Source organism: Plutella xylostella, chromosome 11 (genome assembly GCF_932276165.1).
Source record: "Plutella xylostella chromosome 11, ilPluXylo3.1, whole genome shotgun sequence".
NCBI lineage: Eukaryota > Metazoa > Arthropoda > Insecta > Lepidoptera > Plutellidae > Plutella > Plutella xylostella.
This window is the reverse complement of record NC_063991.1, coordinates 5,291,984-5,308,331: the sequence shown is the minus strand read 5'-3', so window position 1 is coordinate 5,308,331 and position 16,348 is coordinate 5,291,984. Positions and strand designations below refer to the sequence as shown.

General features: G+C 39.6%; 1 protein-coding gene across 3 annotated transcripts in view; it reads right to left on the bottom strand.

Moving 5' to 3' along the window:
• Nucleotides 1-1,154: 1,154 nt before the first annotated feature.
• Nucleotides 1,155-16,348, bottom strand: part of LOC105394787 (BCL2/adenovirus E1B 19 kDa protein-interacting protein 3) — a 43,784-nt gene continuing 28,590 nt past the window's right edge. For all 3 annotated transcript variants that reach the window (XM_048623851.1, XM_048623853.1, XM_048623852.1), the window contains 6 exons: nt 8,595-8,727; nt 3,613-3,694; nt 3,144-3,202; nt 2,415-2,514; nt 1,812-1,915; nt 1,155-1,294 (listed from right to left, as the gene is read on the bottom strand). In XM_048623851.1, the coding sequence (XP_048479808.1) occupies nt 1,240-1,294; nt 1,812-1,915; nt 2,415-2,514; nt 3,144-3,202; nt 3,613-3,694; nt 8,595-8,727 (533 nt within the window). In that variant the 3' untranslated portion in view covers nt 1,155-1,239. The remainder of the gene's footprint in view (nt 1,295-1,811; nt 1,916-2,414; nt 2,515-3,143; nt 3,203-3,612; nt 3,695-8,594; nt 8,728-16,348) is intronic.

Sequence of the window (16,348 nt, the reverse complement as noted above, 5' to 3'; positions counted from 1 at the left end):
AAACAAATATTATATTAGATTACTATTATAAATAAAGTTTTAAAATTAATCAATCACGCTTAATTTTTTTGTGTTTGACATTTGACTAAGTTTTTATGTTCTATTCATGGCGACACATATATTTATTTTATACATATATACCAAGTTTACCTAAAGTAGATATGAGATGATCGCAAAAAAAACTAAACATCACATGTTTAGGAAAAAGTTTTTTTTTTTACTTTTATTTTTTATAAACACCGCATCTAAATTTATATCGCGAAACCTAAATTAAATGCAATATAAACATAAAAAAGTCCCTAAATCAAATAAAATACGAAATCAATTTCCTACTTTGGTAAAAAAAACATTTTTTCGTAACGTCAAAATTTTTTTTTGCGAAAAAAAATTCAAATCCGGCGTTTTATATTTTTTCCGCTTAAAATCTAATTCTGCAGAGACCATACCTACTACGCAAGTAAGAAAAATACAAAAGTAGTCTATATTATTTGTTTATATACGCTACATAAAAATACGAGTTTAGATTGAAAGTTTTTTCTCTCTTACACCGCCATATTGTTTTTACACATTTTCATATGAAAATAAAAATATAAAACTCAAAACATACACTTCTGACACTTGAAATAAAAGTAAACCTTTTTCAAAACTAATAAATTTTTTAATTATATAAAAATGCATAAAACAAGATGGCGATGGTCTTTTTTACATATTTTTAGTTGAAATTCGCCCTTACATTCGTAAATACAAAATTTACCATACTATATACGACCGTTTTGTTTATTTAGTCTCCATAAACACCCAGGCCACATCGCCGGCGACCATCGGAGGAAAACAACCAACATGATTGGGCGGCGTTATATCGAAAATTATGAATGGCAAACTGTTAATAGCATTGCTTATCTGTGAAGACTTGTATGGATCTGACAGACAAGCAATGCTACTTAGATTGCCAATGTGCTGCGATAACCGCACGGTAGCTGCTAACCCTATCATGCCTCCTCCAGTCTCATGGTGCCCTAGTACACTCCCCCGGGTCGATCGGCCTTGCACTCCAGATTTACAGGCCTTGCACACCGGGTTGATCAACCTTGTCTACCGGGTCTAAAGGCCTTGCACACCGGGTTGATCAACCTTGTCTACCAGGTCTTATAGGCCTTGTACTCCGGGTGTATAGGCCTTGCACACCGGGTCTATAGACCTTGTTCCCCGGGTGGCCTGGCGTGCGTCAGTCTTGTCAGTCTACTGCAGGATGATGAGCCGCGGCGGCAGCATGCCTCGCTTGCTGAGCCATACTCTGTGGAGTAAGAGATAGGTAGACGTTATACAGGGTGTCGTAAGGAACTAGAAGGTTAAATTATTCATAACTAGTTTTACGTTTATTTTCCGGGGGAATTCGGAGATAACTAAATAATAGATTTTGTCAAGGTGGCGATAATAGAAGTGTGGCATTAAGTATGTCTGTCCACCGCCGCCGTCACCGTCACGTCACCATGAATGAGATTATTTCAGGCCGAGTTTAATATGACTGGACGGGGACGTGACACGAGGCTATGTAAAATTTATGTACCGCCACTTCATACTTCAGTGCCGTCATCTCGTTCTCGGTAACGTGACGGTGACGGCGACGGTAGACAAACGCTCTTACGGCAGGATTAAAATAGTCAAAGTCAAAGTCAAAGTCAAAATTTTTTATTCATCGTACAAATATAAAATTTTCTGATGAACGTCAATTTTTACAAATTACTCTCCGTTCGGATAAAGATAGAGAGAGATAGATTATTCATCTCAACAATCTCCAACACAATACGTACCCGATGCCGGCGCCCAGTATCAGCGAGACGAGGTTGGTGACGAGCACGGCCGCCACCGCGCCGCGGCTGAACAGGCAGCTGCGCCGGACAGACAGGCAGTGGCTCTGGAAGAGGATAGAATGGAATATTAAGATGATGTCGACAGATGGAAAGAGAGAAAGAGCAATCTATCATGTCGGGGTCACCAATTGCGTTGCATTGTGACGGACAGAAGAAAAAAAAGTATTTACTTTTCATGTCGGCTTCACCAATTATGCTATCGCAATCACAAGGCATAAAATAAATAAATCTGGTAAAACAGTTCAATCTAAAAATCACAGGTGAAAAATAGATGTAGTATCAACTAACTTACTTGTCCCTAAGTGGTGTTTGTATTGGCAGCAAAAGTAATGTGAGCAAAAGAAATGTAAATCCATCCTGGATCCTCATCTCTTTTGCTGACTGTTCCAGGCTAGTAGTATCAGTAGAGATGATATTCCCCTATTCATCCTTACCGGGTGCAGATGTAAGTACCAGACTACCATGAGTAGCAAAGATTCCCCTATTAAACTCGACCGGGTGCAGATCTAAGTACCAGGCGCACACGAGTGTCTTGGAGGTTACCTGCATCATGGCGGGCGCGCCCGGCTGCTCCAGCACCTCGATGGAGGACGTGGCGGAGGGCGGCCCGCGCGCGCTCGCCGGGTGCTTGAACCTCCAGTCCCTGGTGAAGTGAAGGTTGGAGTTAAGGTCACAGCTCAGCTCATATAAGCGTAATGTGAACGGATCGCCTCTTTTTATTCTGTCAACCAGGCGTTCGGGAGCCTTAGGTGGATGAGTAGGGGAAAGAAGGTCTTGAACGGTTTGCAATGAATTTAGGGGTGGTTTGTTTCCTGTCATCCTTTTAGTTTATACTAAGGTGGAACTTGGAAGTCATGTCAAAAAAAAACTCATCACAATCTTTGTGTGTTGCGATATTCCTTGACATACTCAATTATTGGCGAAAATGATCAAAAGGTCTGGCTTTTATGCAATGGAGGAACCATAGACCATCGTTTCATTGTTAGCAGAGTACCTAGCCTAGGCCATTATCATCATCATCAGCACTTGAGCGTCCTCTGCTGGACTTTACTGTAGCTTCATCGTCCAGCCACATTCTAGTCATCATTACAACCAATCACGTCCCCTCTGCTGTGGCACGGGTCTCCTTTCAATGAAGGAAGGGTTTAGGCCACGCTGGCCTAGTGCGGTTTGGTGGACATACACACATTCTAGTAATAAGTAGAAATACACCGACTGAGCAGTGTCAAATTGGTATTTTAGGTCAAGTTGCGTGGACTGAGGTGTACTCACTTGGGCGGCAGCTGGTCGGGCCGACTGCTCCACTCCCACACCCAGTCGTTGGAGTCATCCTGGAACATGGACATACAGTAGGTTAAACCGACATAGCTGTCAAAATATGCAAGCTGAAGTGGCAGTGGGCTGGTCATATCTGCCGAAGAACCGATAATCGTTGGGGTAAATGAGTTCTCGAGTGAGGACCACGAACACGAACGATAATAAAGTGAGGTCACATAACTCTTTTGAGCACTTTAAAGAACTTTTGAATCTTTTGATCATTTGTAGCTTAGCTCCAGAATTATAGACATTTACTTAATTTGTGAAAGACACGATTCATGCCAACTGACAACTGACCAGCAACAACTGACGACCAACACAGTGGTCTGATTATCTACACCTAGATCGTCCCGCAGAGTCTCACAAAACCACACAGACAAACCTACAACTCCCCTTTATTCCATAGTGGTAAAAGGCAACGTACCCGCCAGCAGTTGATGTAGACTCCCTTGAGCTCGTCTTCCGTGGAGGGCTCTAGGTTCGGACTGTTGGGAGGGGACTTCGGGCTGGAAACAGACAGATAAAGCACATTATTATACGAAATACTTTTAATTCAAAAGAGGAGTCAAATAAGGAGTTTCTGAAACCGACGAGCGTGTATGAAGAGATTTATTAATGTTGAGGAAGCGAAAGAAGTATGTCAGGATCGTGATCCGTGGAGGTCCAAAATCTCTTCCTACCCCTCTAGGAGACAGGCGTGAGCAAATGTATGTATGTAACACTTTTAACCCTTTTATAAGCAGCAGTGGTCTAAATATGGCCACCAAAATATTTTCACATTATTCTGTAGGCTTGGGGTCCGAAACCAAGATATTATATCCATCCTATCAGTTAAGATAACTATAATCATTCTAATCTATTCTCCATTGGGGTGAAAGTACCTGCACCTGGCTCAATCGAATGGGACCTTTGTGCATAATCAAGGTCTAAGTCCCTATGCTCATCCACTGCGGGTTGGAGTTGGAGGGTTTACTTACACATACTTATTTGTATATTTTGTCGACGGTAGGATTTGAACAAGCAATCTCTGGGGTCACAGGACTAAGCTACCGCCGCCGCCGCTCACAGGTAGGTAGGTATATAGGTAGTCTAATTACTAATAACGTCCACATTATGACGCGGCCGGCACAGTTATCATAATCCAGCTGCACTAACTCAATTAGCAGTCACGCAACCAACGCACAGTCATTGTTCACATGATTTACCCTGACCATAGGTAATTATTAGTAGACGAGTTCTGTAGACCACGAACAGGCCAGCATAGCGTGGGACGCCGTCTGGCCCGCTGGATCGACAGGTAGCCAGTAGTGGCTGGATGAAGGAAGATCGATGTAAGAGTGTTATAGCGCTCCTTGGGAGAGGCCTATGTCCAGCGTAGCTTTCCGCACGAGAATTGCATTGCCTTTAAAAGGGTTTCCCGTGGGAATTCTGCGATAAAATATAGTAGGTATAAGTATATTATACGCTTCCTACTTACCAAATTTCATCAAAATAGATTCGGCCGTTTACCCGTGATCGAGTAAAATACATAAGTACTTTAAATTGTATAATATCAGCGTAAAATGTGACCATGAGGTTATAATTTATGTACCTACAGTCCTATATGAGGTTGACGAAGCAGAAACCCATCGAACAGGAAATCCTCACAAGAAAATGGAGGTGGCTGGGTCATACCCTCAGAAGACCCGAAGAATTCCCGTCGAAGCAAGTGCTCAGCTGGCAGCCAACCGGAAAACGTAAACGGGGCCGCCCAAAAACAACCTGGCGACGTTCTGTGGAGAATGAGGCAAAAGTTGTGGGAATGAAGTGGGAGGATCTCGCAGCCGCTGCCCAAGATCGAGCCAGATGGAGAAATCTACTCAAGGCCCTTTGTCCCTGCTGAGGGACGTCAGGATGGATGTATGTATGTATGTACAGTCCTACATGTGTATGCAAAACCTACGCAGAAATGGAACAATACTGAGGCAAACGACTGTATTGTCACATTCGTGGAAGAACCTCTTGCGAGCTAATCAGAATTTACAAATAGCATGTTTATGTAAACAATTTGTGTACCGAACATAAAGTTTAGATTGGATTTACTGAAACGTATAGATGGAGTTAGTAGATACCTATATACTACAGATGGCGTTAGTAGATACATTTATCTATATTATGTTTGATTAAGTGCCAATTTCTGCATAGTCAGTTACAGCATAACCAGGGAGTAGTGTCATGTCTGTCATGAATTTGATATGGAGATGACGTTTAATTTATAAATCAATCCCTGTCGGTTAGATAACCGACTATGGAGAAATTGGCACCAAGTTTTTTATTTTAAACAGTCAGTGATAACAGTTTAATTTCAGATATCTTCAGTTGGATAATATACAACTCCTTTCAAAAATCATTGAGTTTCTTAGTTATATTTATAAAAAACGTAAGCCAAACCTACAAAAGCCTATAAAATATAAAAATCGATAAATTTTAAACTAATTTTAATAAAAAATATATCTCACGCATCAAGCAGTTTTAGGGCAATTGCAGCAGTATCCACCATTTTAATATTATTTTATATCTATAGCCCGTGTGATGATAATGATAAAAGGATATTTATACTATAACTGTCACGAGCAGGTGTGCCCTTGACCTATAAAAGGGGCGACATGTTTTGTTCGCATAAAATAGGTCAGCAACTTAATACATTATGTATTTTATGCCCTTATTGAGTTTCCTATGTATAAGTCGTGCAGATAAGGAAATAATATAAAAATAGCCGACAGAATCGTGCCGTTCTATTGGTATTGGTTGGTCAATACTTCTACTTATTTTTTTAAAGTTATTTACATATCGCTCACAGCTCTTTTCCAGGCAACCTCTGGTTGGTGGAATGACTTCAAGAATAATTGAAGAATTTGTAATAGTAATATTTTAACTCATTATAGTAAAAACAAGAGATGCAAATAAAAATAGTACGAGTAGAAAAAAATGCGCGAACATCTACATTCGAAACTACAAGTACCAGGCGCCCAGAACCAGTAGGGAAATCGCATCGACATCTTGTGTTTTAAATTAATAAAACTCGACTCTGCTGACCTAGTGTTGATGAAACACGCGCTCTGCTGTCCAGAGAATACAGACGAATATTGGACGAGGCGACCGAGATACCAGCTGCAAATCTGGTCAAATTGTACTAGGATAGAAGGAATGCTAGAGTGTGATACTTAGGCTATTCTTGGACGAACCAGTTTATTTTTCTATTCAATTCAGTAGTGCAAATTGCGCACAAGTTTCTTGATTCAACAATAAAACGTAAGTATATCTATCTCATCCAACATCCATACACATACAAACCTACATTATGCTCACGACTGTAATGTAATTCTCGAAGGGGTAGTCAGAAGTGACTCGTAAGCGAGCCACCCGCTTTTCGCTGCACATTAGTACTCACGTGATAGGTCGCGAGCCGTATCTCCACTTTGGAGTGAGTATAATGCATTTAGGCTTCACATTTACAATCTAGATCCTGCACCACCTGCTGTGGCGCTCCTGAGAGGCCTATGTCCAGAAGTAAACGTGAGTTAATCAAATCACAGACCCTGTATTTCCCCAGACAGGAAGTCTAAAGAAAATTTATTACATAGGTAATGGCGACAAGTCATAAACTGAGTTTAGTGAGTTTCCGCAGTACACTACTGACTGACTGACCTACTAAAAGAAACTGCTTTTGGCAGAGTGTCAAAACTAGTAAATTAAAAACCAATAATTTATTAACCGTACATCAGTGAACAACACTGTAATGAAGTGATTAACTGCTAGCCATAATAGCCATCGATAGATCGAGCAATAGAAACTGGCCATAGGTAATCAGTAAGGGTCTTGGGTATAAAATTAAATGTTTTTGTTGTGTTTATTGTATCTCTATCTGTGTATCAGCTGATCAGATATATCAGCTGTCCGACACCCAGTATGGGTACAGGCTCTGCCAAGCTTGGGGTCGGATAGCCGTGTGTGAGATGTCCCTACATTTTATTTATCAGGACCGCTTGCAACAAGACTGAAATTAATAAACAAAAGACATTCGCAAGATAACAAAGAGGACTTCATTACTTATTCAACATGCAAGAAGAGGATAGGAATACCGACTTATACAGGGTGGGACATTATTAGTGAGTTTCCCTTTGGTAGATAAATGTACTGTAATTCTAATAAAAAAACTATCTCACACAATCGGTCCCTTTCATAATTATGATGGAGATGTTAAAATCACATTTTTGCAAATAAAGAGTTTTTGATTTGATTTGGATATACTATAAAACAGCTTTTTAAAATTAAATGTTGCTCGGTATGAAGAGTAGAATCAACTGCTAACGGGAAGCCCACTCACAAAATTTCACCCTGTGTATAAACAATAAATTTCGCACTTTGCATGCTAATGACAGCATCAGGTCTGTTTATCAACTAATTACGTTTAGAATTGATTAATACATTAGCACGCTATGATCGCCTGGTGTTTAGTGTCGTTAGTGCATCGGACAGACCTAGTCTGGGAGTGTCTGGGACCTAATACTAATAAACTTGTCGCACAGGATGAAAATGCTATCTAAAGCGACAGAACTTCTAATATGTTTATCAGCCACAGTACGTATTATGAATTTATTCAATCGTACGGCTATGATTGCTTATACTGCCGCTGGCACACTGCTAGACCTAGGCCTGAGGAGATCAGGGGGGCTTTTCCTCTTACTCGACATTCCCTAGCATACGACATTTATCTCAAAAATTAAGTGAAATATTGTATGTAGCCCTCGAGACATGTCAACTGTTGAGAGGATGTCGATGGAGCGAAAATCAATATTCAGGATGTTGCAACAAGGGTATACTATGCCGCCGAAACCTACATGTGCAAAAAAGGGTGTACATAGTATACTCTTTTAGCAAGACCCTGTATATTGATTTTCGCTCCATCGACATCCTCTCAACACTCGACATTTTCCATCACAACCCATCACGTCGCCACTGTTGGGGCACGGGTTTTCTTCCAATGAAGGAAGAGTCCATTACACTGGTCTAGTGCGGGTTGGTCGACTCCAACACCAGCAAGCTAGTTTTGAGAGAGTAGCCAGGTAAATGTGCAACCCGACAACTCCACCCACGTTACACGTAAACACGCCCACCTGCCCTTCACGCTGGACGCCCGCGAGTGCCGCACGGACGAGTCGCGGCTCTCTCCCGCAGCAACCCGACTGTCAGACAGTTCAGCTCCACCCGCGTTACACGTAAACACGCCCACCGCGCCTATCATCGTTTGGTTGTCGTCTTCGGGCCTTGAGGAACCCCTCTTTGCCCGGGCTTCAGCTCCAGGGCCATCCAGCACCTGGGTCCGGGGGGCCGCCTGTTCAGTCAGGCGGCGTCTGGTTGACTCACCTGCCCTTCACGCTGGAAGCCCGCGAGTGCCGCACGGACGAGTCGCGGCTCTCTCGCTGCGCCTCTCGCAGCAGCCGCAGGTACTCGCTCTCCGCCGCCAGCCCGCCCGCCGAGTTCAGCTCCACCCACGATTCTGCAGAAGGAGGATAGGACATGAGGTTACTGTCTCTCTCTCTCTCTCAGCCTTCTGTAGTCCACTGTTGGACATAGGCCTCTCCTAACGATCGCCACCCCAAACGGTCACCCGCCATCTGCATCCAGCGGCTTCCCGCTACCTTCCGCAGATCATCAGACCAACGGGTTGGGGGGCGACCGACACGCCGTTTGCCGACACGGGGTCTCCACTCCAGAACCTTTCTACTCCAGCGGTCGCAGCTGGCAGCTGAGGTTACTGAATTCACCATATATGTAAGAGAGAGTTCAGCTCCACATACGACTCTGCAGAAGAAGGATATAGGATATGAGGTTACTGAATTCACTAGCTACCGTACCAAAATCACACTATAGCAATAAGGATCAGTCACGGTTTTTGTTATACCGTTATACCTCATCCAGACTCACGCCGAGAAGTTTCGTCGAGACTTCCACACTCTCACTAATTGTGTTCGTGAAATCCCTTTGTCTCGGGCCAAAAGACCGACACCGATCGGAGAACACCCGAGCGAGACAACGAGAAGGCGAGAAACTCATCACACTATCGCGTGTCGGGTGTTATGTCCTTGGGTCTTCTCGGTGTGAGTCCAGAGAGATACCCTAGACTACCGACAGATGGCATGAAAGCGAGCAAGTCCTACATCTCGGTATTAAAGAATCATAGGTGGCTGATATAAATGGCCAAGCCTATGCAGTGGGATATGTAGGCTTGCTTGTGATGATGACCAGACTATCTATCAAGCCATATCTCAGTACATATTGAGTTTCAAGGGCAGTGGGAAAAAATTATGCGAACTCCGCTTATCAAACTTATAAATGGCTGTTCGTGCATCTTTCAATAAAAAAAACTTAAAACAGGTCGTTTAGTAATTACAAAATTGCATACAACATGGATTACATCACAGAAAATGTTCTGATTAACGATTTGATTACATTCACAGAGTATGTTTAATTTGTTTTCGTGTGGCGTAGAAGTAATCTGTGATGCAGATATGGAGCATTCAACATGGCCGACTTCCGGCCAGTCGTTCTATTTTTAAACGTAAACAATGGCTGCCAGTTTTTGTTATTATATGAGATTTTTACATAAAAACAATGAATTTTAAAATATGCGACATTTATTGGGTCTTAATTACAGAGCAGACTTCTGTGTACCTACATTTGATTTGATACCATAGAATAACAAGTACACTGGTACTAGTACTCGTTCAACTTCAACTTCAACTTTATACTACCTAGTACTCGCTATTCTATGTTTAGTACTAACCAACTGTCAAGGTGCAATACTAGTGTTGCCACGAATAGTGATTTGGCCGAATACCAAATACCGAATATTCGGCCGGCACTCTCAGCCGAATACCGAATATTCGGCCACCGAATATTCGGCAGGTGATCCAGTATAATTCAATAAGTTGAAGTTTTATTTAAAGAGTGTTCTTCTTAATCTTACGGCAGATCCGTACAACTGGTGGTCAACCAACTCGAATCAGTAGCCAAACCTTATATATTTTGTTAAAAAATACCTGTGTCTCAGTAGTAGGTATTGTATATTTTTATTTTATGAAAAAAGCGCAATTGTCTCTTACTAACAAATGCCGAAAAACTTGTCTATATTCATCACAATTTGCCTTTAATTAATTTTAAATATTAAAAATACATATGTTGTATTCAGGTTTTTGCAATTAGTGATTGTTTGATAGTTGAATGTTTCGATCAAATAGTTTTTTATTCCCTTTTGTAAGATATTTGCTACTTTTTTAAGTATTCGGTATTCGGCCGAATACTACTTACTATTCGGCCGAATACCGAATACTGAAAAAACTGGCTGAATAGGCCGAATACCGAATAGTTGCCGAATATTCGTGGCATCTCTACTTATTACTATGTCTACCTCTATCCAAGTGTGGCTGACTCATCTGTGCGAACAGTTAACTTGACCTTCCATATCTGTATGAACTCCGGGTAAGTCAAAGTAATGTAGAAACAATAATATCAATTGTAACAAGATACTTGCACGACTGGAAACCTGTATTATTTTATAGAAGTAAATATGTTAGTACCGATTGTCTTTTATTACAGTTTTTATTTTATTTTATAAGTTGTTTTTTGTATTGTTTACTTTTGGTGCAAATGTATTGTGTTTCCAATGGCATGTATGTCACTTTAGATCTTGAATGTTTTTAGCCAAAATGTTGAAAAAAGAGAGTTTGGATTTCAGTTTGGCTGAACGATACGGATGCCTGATTTTGACGTGTCAAGTTACTTTATTGAAACAAAATTCGCACAACGTACAATTAAGGTAAGGACTGCATAAAATGAATCGTCTAAAAAGACATGGAGAATTGTAAAAATTTAAGATCTAACTTTTGCAGATAATCGTTACATTTCGCATAAGTATATTATGTGTTGATTTCCACAAACAAATTAGCTAAATGTTACATAGTCATTTGATAAACACGTGTGTAATTAAGTCATTAGTAAAATGTACCTTATTGTTACAACAATGTGATAAATTTTTCTAATGAGTATTTTATAAAGTATAACGCTTATGCACCAACGCAAAAATAAAATGAGAAATATAACAAAAACGGTAGGCAACAGTATGCGACCTTGGGGCACTCCGTTTATCAAGCGATAGCAGACCCCATGGCTAAAACACTAGTTCTTATCAGCGTTCCACTTTACGTAATGATTATTGGTGGGTTCTACCTTTTTTGGCATAAGATTTATTTGCCTAATCTCGTATTGCATAGTAACGTTTGGTCAAAGTCTCGTTACGCCGAAAATCGTATGGCATAAATCTCGTTTAGTAAAAAGTTATTTCGCATAACATTGTTTAGCCTAGTAATGGTATGGCCAAATCTTGAATAGCCTAATAATGCTATGGCATAGGTTTATTAGGTTTATACAAAGTAATAATATTCGTTTGGCTTTAACTTTGACGGAGCGTCTCCCTACATAGCGCAAACTGTTGCCTTGTATTGTTTCCGCTGTTTGGAAATCGCTCCGCTCCGCTTCGCTGCGCTCCGCTTTGGTTTTCATGAACATGTGCACCTAACACGCTCCTCCTCGCTTTGCTCGTCGTCGCACCTATTTTTAGGTTCCGATCTCATGGGGTTTGTAATAATTATATTGGTCGTTAACTTTCGATTTTTTGATCATACAACATCGTGATTTTCGAGATGTAGGAGAAAAATACCACAATTTGTACATTTACTACATACTTAATATATTATTTATTAAGATAACATTACGAGAAACAAGATTATACATAGGTATACACGAACATAAATTTGAGCAAACGAAACTTAGGTGTTTAAAGATTGTGCCTAAAGAGTTTTAGACGAAACGAGCCTTATGCCACATAAGTCTTGGCAAAGTGATGGTTCGGCCAAAAAAGTTTAGACCATACGAGTTATGCGAAATGAGTTTTGGTCAATAAAGATTATGCGACATGAGCGGAACCCTTATTGGTGACTTCAGCGATGCCACGTGTTGCTTTGTGTATGGTTCTATTGCTAACGTTTTTTTCTAAAAACTATTGATTTGTTATGCATAAATATAAACTGCATTTCATGTAAAAAAAATATGTTCATACAATCGATTAGAAATTTACTGTACATGCTGTTTGTTTGAATTAGCCGTGGAAAGTAGCTATTTATCACAGTAAGGGTGGATTCGTCCAAACATCTCGTTACACGAGAATAACTATACCGGAATAAAATTTATACGCGAGTAAATATCTGGGATAAGTACATTTGCATTCTACCAAGTTATACCATGATTAATTGAATGAACGAGGAACGAAACTATACTGCAACTAAAATAAAAATAGCTGCGTTTTCAAAGCACGCAATAGAAATGACATGCCAACTTAGTTTGAATGGATTATAATAGTAGGAAATTGTTTATGTTTTAATATTTTATTCGCTGTTGTTATTCTGAGAATTTGCCTTTTAACGTACTTTTGTTTATGATTTGACAGATGTGTTTATATGTCATTATGACGGTTTTCTAATCAGCTGATGTGCTGCCGCCATTACAAAATTACTCTCGGATAAGCTCGTTACACGGTAAATTTTGGCGGTATAACATTTTATTCTTGGGATAAGCTACTTATCTTGGTTTCAGGTTTGGTAGAATGCAAAATCTGCTTACTCGCGAGTAACTGGTAGTTTACTCTCGAGTAAAAAGTTACTCGACGTTGGTCGAATCCGCCCTAAATAATATTGTAAATTACCTTTTCTGTGTCAGTACAGTATTAAAATCTGCATTGTGATATTAATAATTATATTGTTAGAATTTACGAAATTGTTAGAATCTACTAGTAGCTAGTAGTTTATTTATTTAGTTGGATCAACTTCGATATAGCCATGATAAAAATGCTTGTTCATAAAATTACACTAATGCATATTTGCCCAATAAAGAATGCCAAAGAGCTCAATTGGTTAAATAGAGTACAATGTAGAACGCAACTTCGTTTAGGCTCTGACGAAATTTCGTCAGGTGAATGGCCGATTCCGACTAAGGTCACATTTGAATGACAAGGCCTGCGAATTACCAGGCGCGGAGAAACGTATAGGAAGTAAATTTTGGGCAAAACGTGTTCATTGTAACGGCGCTCTACGCAGCCAAGTAACAAGGTCGAATTTCCCTCGCGTATTTGTCTGGCACTGAGCTTGGGAATCTCTGGCATGTTGTCCGATTGTAGGCCGTTTTGTGATGATACTACTAGGTTACTACTCGCATGAATGAGAAGACGATACACCCCGGAAGCCTTTAATAGAAATGTTGCAAAAACACCAGGGTTAAAGAAATTGCGAAGACGTGCCAAACTGCCAAGTTACAATGTAAACACGTGGCCGAACCAGCGTTACAATTTGTAACAAGTACTAGGAGACTAGGAGTTTGCGGGAAGTCGTATTACAAGATTCGCGAATTCGACGGCTTGCGAAAAACCTTCAGACGTACCAGGCGCGCATAAGACGCTGGCAGAAGGCATGTAAGCTAGTAAATTGTGTTTTCTTTCTAGCCCGAGCTAATTAATTAGTAGTTAGAGCTAATTGGCACGGGAAATTGCGTTCTTTAAATTGAAATCGGGTCAACAGAGAAACAATAATACAATGAGAACAATCAGAATAACTTTATAACAAGCCATATAACTGGTGGCCGTTGTATGAGGAAGGCCGAGGACAAAGACCGAAAAGTCAAGTTTAGAAGGACTTCCAACATACGTAAAAAAATCATCATCAATCTTATGTTAGAGGCATACATAGACGAAATTTCACACATCTGAAGAAACACACTCTAACAAAAAGCCCTTGCTCAACCAAATTTCACAACCTCAGTACCTGTACACCGCGTGTGGAAAATCTAATTAACAATCTCTAAAAACACTTGTACAAGCCCAAAAACGACTATCAGACAGTGGATTGAAGCCCCCAGTTTTCGCCTCAATAATGTTAAAGAATTACTAACACACAATACAGGCTTTGTCTATAAATAGAATTCAATCGCGGTTGCTCAACCACATGTTACATAATAGGTGGTAGTGTGTAGTGATATGAGTCGCATCCTTTTGGTAATGTAATGGCATCCACACAGACATAAAATAAAATGTATTGATAAATTTTATTCAGATCAATAAATTGCTTTCCTGTCGTTTGGTTGAATAGCTTACCTCTTGTACACCTCAGCGAAGGTTGTTGGAGAAATGAAATTGTACTATTAGGTATAAGCAAACGGTTGAAACAATGCTCGAGGAGTTTCTTTCGCCATTTCTTCTCCTCAGTGGCCGAGCCTTTGCGAAATGGTCGAAGACAATCAACAAATAATTGAAAAATGTAAGTGAAATATACCTAATTATGCTGATGAATCTGAATGTAACCGAATCTGTCTAAAGAGGTTATCTCTCGATCTTATGTATCTTCGCTGTCATATCCCATTGGTGGACATAATAAGCTTATACTCCACCTATGACCTTATATTTACCACCGAACTATCGCCAGAATAGCAATTTAAAAGCTACAATAGAGATTATATTGGATTACCTCAGGAATGGATGCCCTGGCATGCCTTGCAGAATTGCACAAGTTATGTGGGTTAATATACCCACGCGCTATTATGTATTCATAGTAAACAAGAACTGCTTGCTAACGCACTATATTACTGTGTTACGAGTTTACTAGTTGGTACAGCGTGGTGGGAAATGGTCCGAGCTAAGGAAGGCATTTTAGACCTTAAGGGGCACAAATTTATACGCACACATTATTATGCACAAAGGTTCCATTCGAGAATGTGAAGCAGGTAGTTACAGTCCCACAGATAATAGAATAGAGTACTTATTCCAATATCGAAAATACAAAACACATCTAATTCATATAAAATGTACCAACAGGTTTTTCATGTAGACAAAACTCTTGCATACCTAAAATTAGTTATTTCTTTTAGACAAAAGATAAAACCAAGTCAACTAATCACCTGATGACAAGAGAAAGTATTCGTCATCGTCAATGATAAAAGGTGGCCTCAGTCAGTCACTGCGAAGCATGTTTACGCTAACTAACAAAGTGATAAGGATATACACAAAGAGATTCAAAAACATAATATATCTACGCAGCGCAGAGTTCAAGACGAAACAACAATGCGATGCCACTGACACGAGCATACGATAAGTTACTGAGATGACAGAGAAATTCAAAGTCACGCATGAACAATAAAGTAGTTAATCGTTTCTGGAAACATCCTTTAGTTGTATTATTACTGCAAGAGCTAAAATTAATTATTAACTTTGTGTGTCATTACATTACATATTTAGATTCATAGAATCAAAGAATGGATTATCGTATTGATATCATAATATCAAATCAAATGTATGAAATAGGTGTCATTTTCTGTACCCAAGTATACAAAAGGTCCAATAATAAATGCATCAACTTAAAACAGATCAATAAAGATATCGCTCGGTTCTGTAAATAAACACAAGACTAAAATTGCTTAAAATAAAACAAGTTCAAGTCAGGAGTCCCCAGAAATTACGAGTACGATATTATACACAGCAATGTATAGGTAAAAGTTCCACTTTTAAAGTGACACATTTTTTTAAAAACATTTAATTTAAATACTATATTGATGTTGATTCTGAAGGCAGAAATTCTAATTTTAACGCTGTCAAACTAAAAAATTTGCTAGCATAAAATGACATTTACGGAAACAATCATAGAGTCGAATTTTAAACAAAGAAATTAAGGTTTTGACAGCATTAGAATTAGAATTTCCGCCTTCAGAATCGGCATCATTATCAATTTAAATATATTTACTTTTATAGTTGGTTCTGTTAGTTCTGATGCTCCGTTAAATGTACTTCAATGTTGCAGAAAGCGGCATGAAGCTAGATTTTTCCGTTTCTTATTTGTTTACTTTTTGAATAATATTTTATGTCAAGTCAGTCCGTGACTTCACCCAGGGTTCTAGCTGAAAACCAGCGCTGTGGTTTATCATAGCACCAAGCTGAGCTAGAACCCGTTTCTGCACCGGGAAGCAACACCCTTGCTCATTTTCCTTTACCTTTTTTTATTATTTATTTTTTGTGTTGTTTCCGA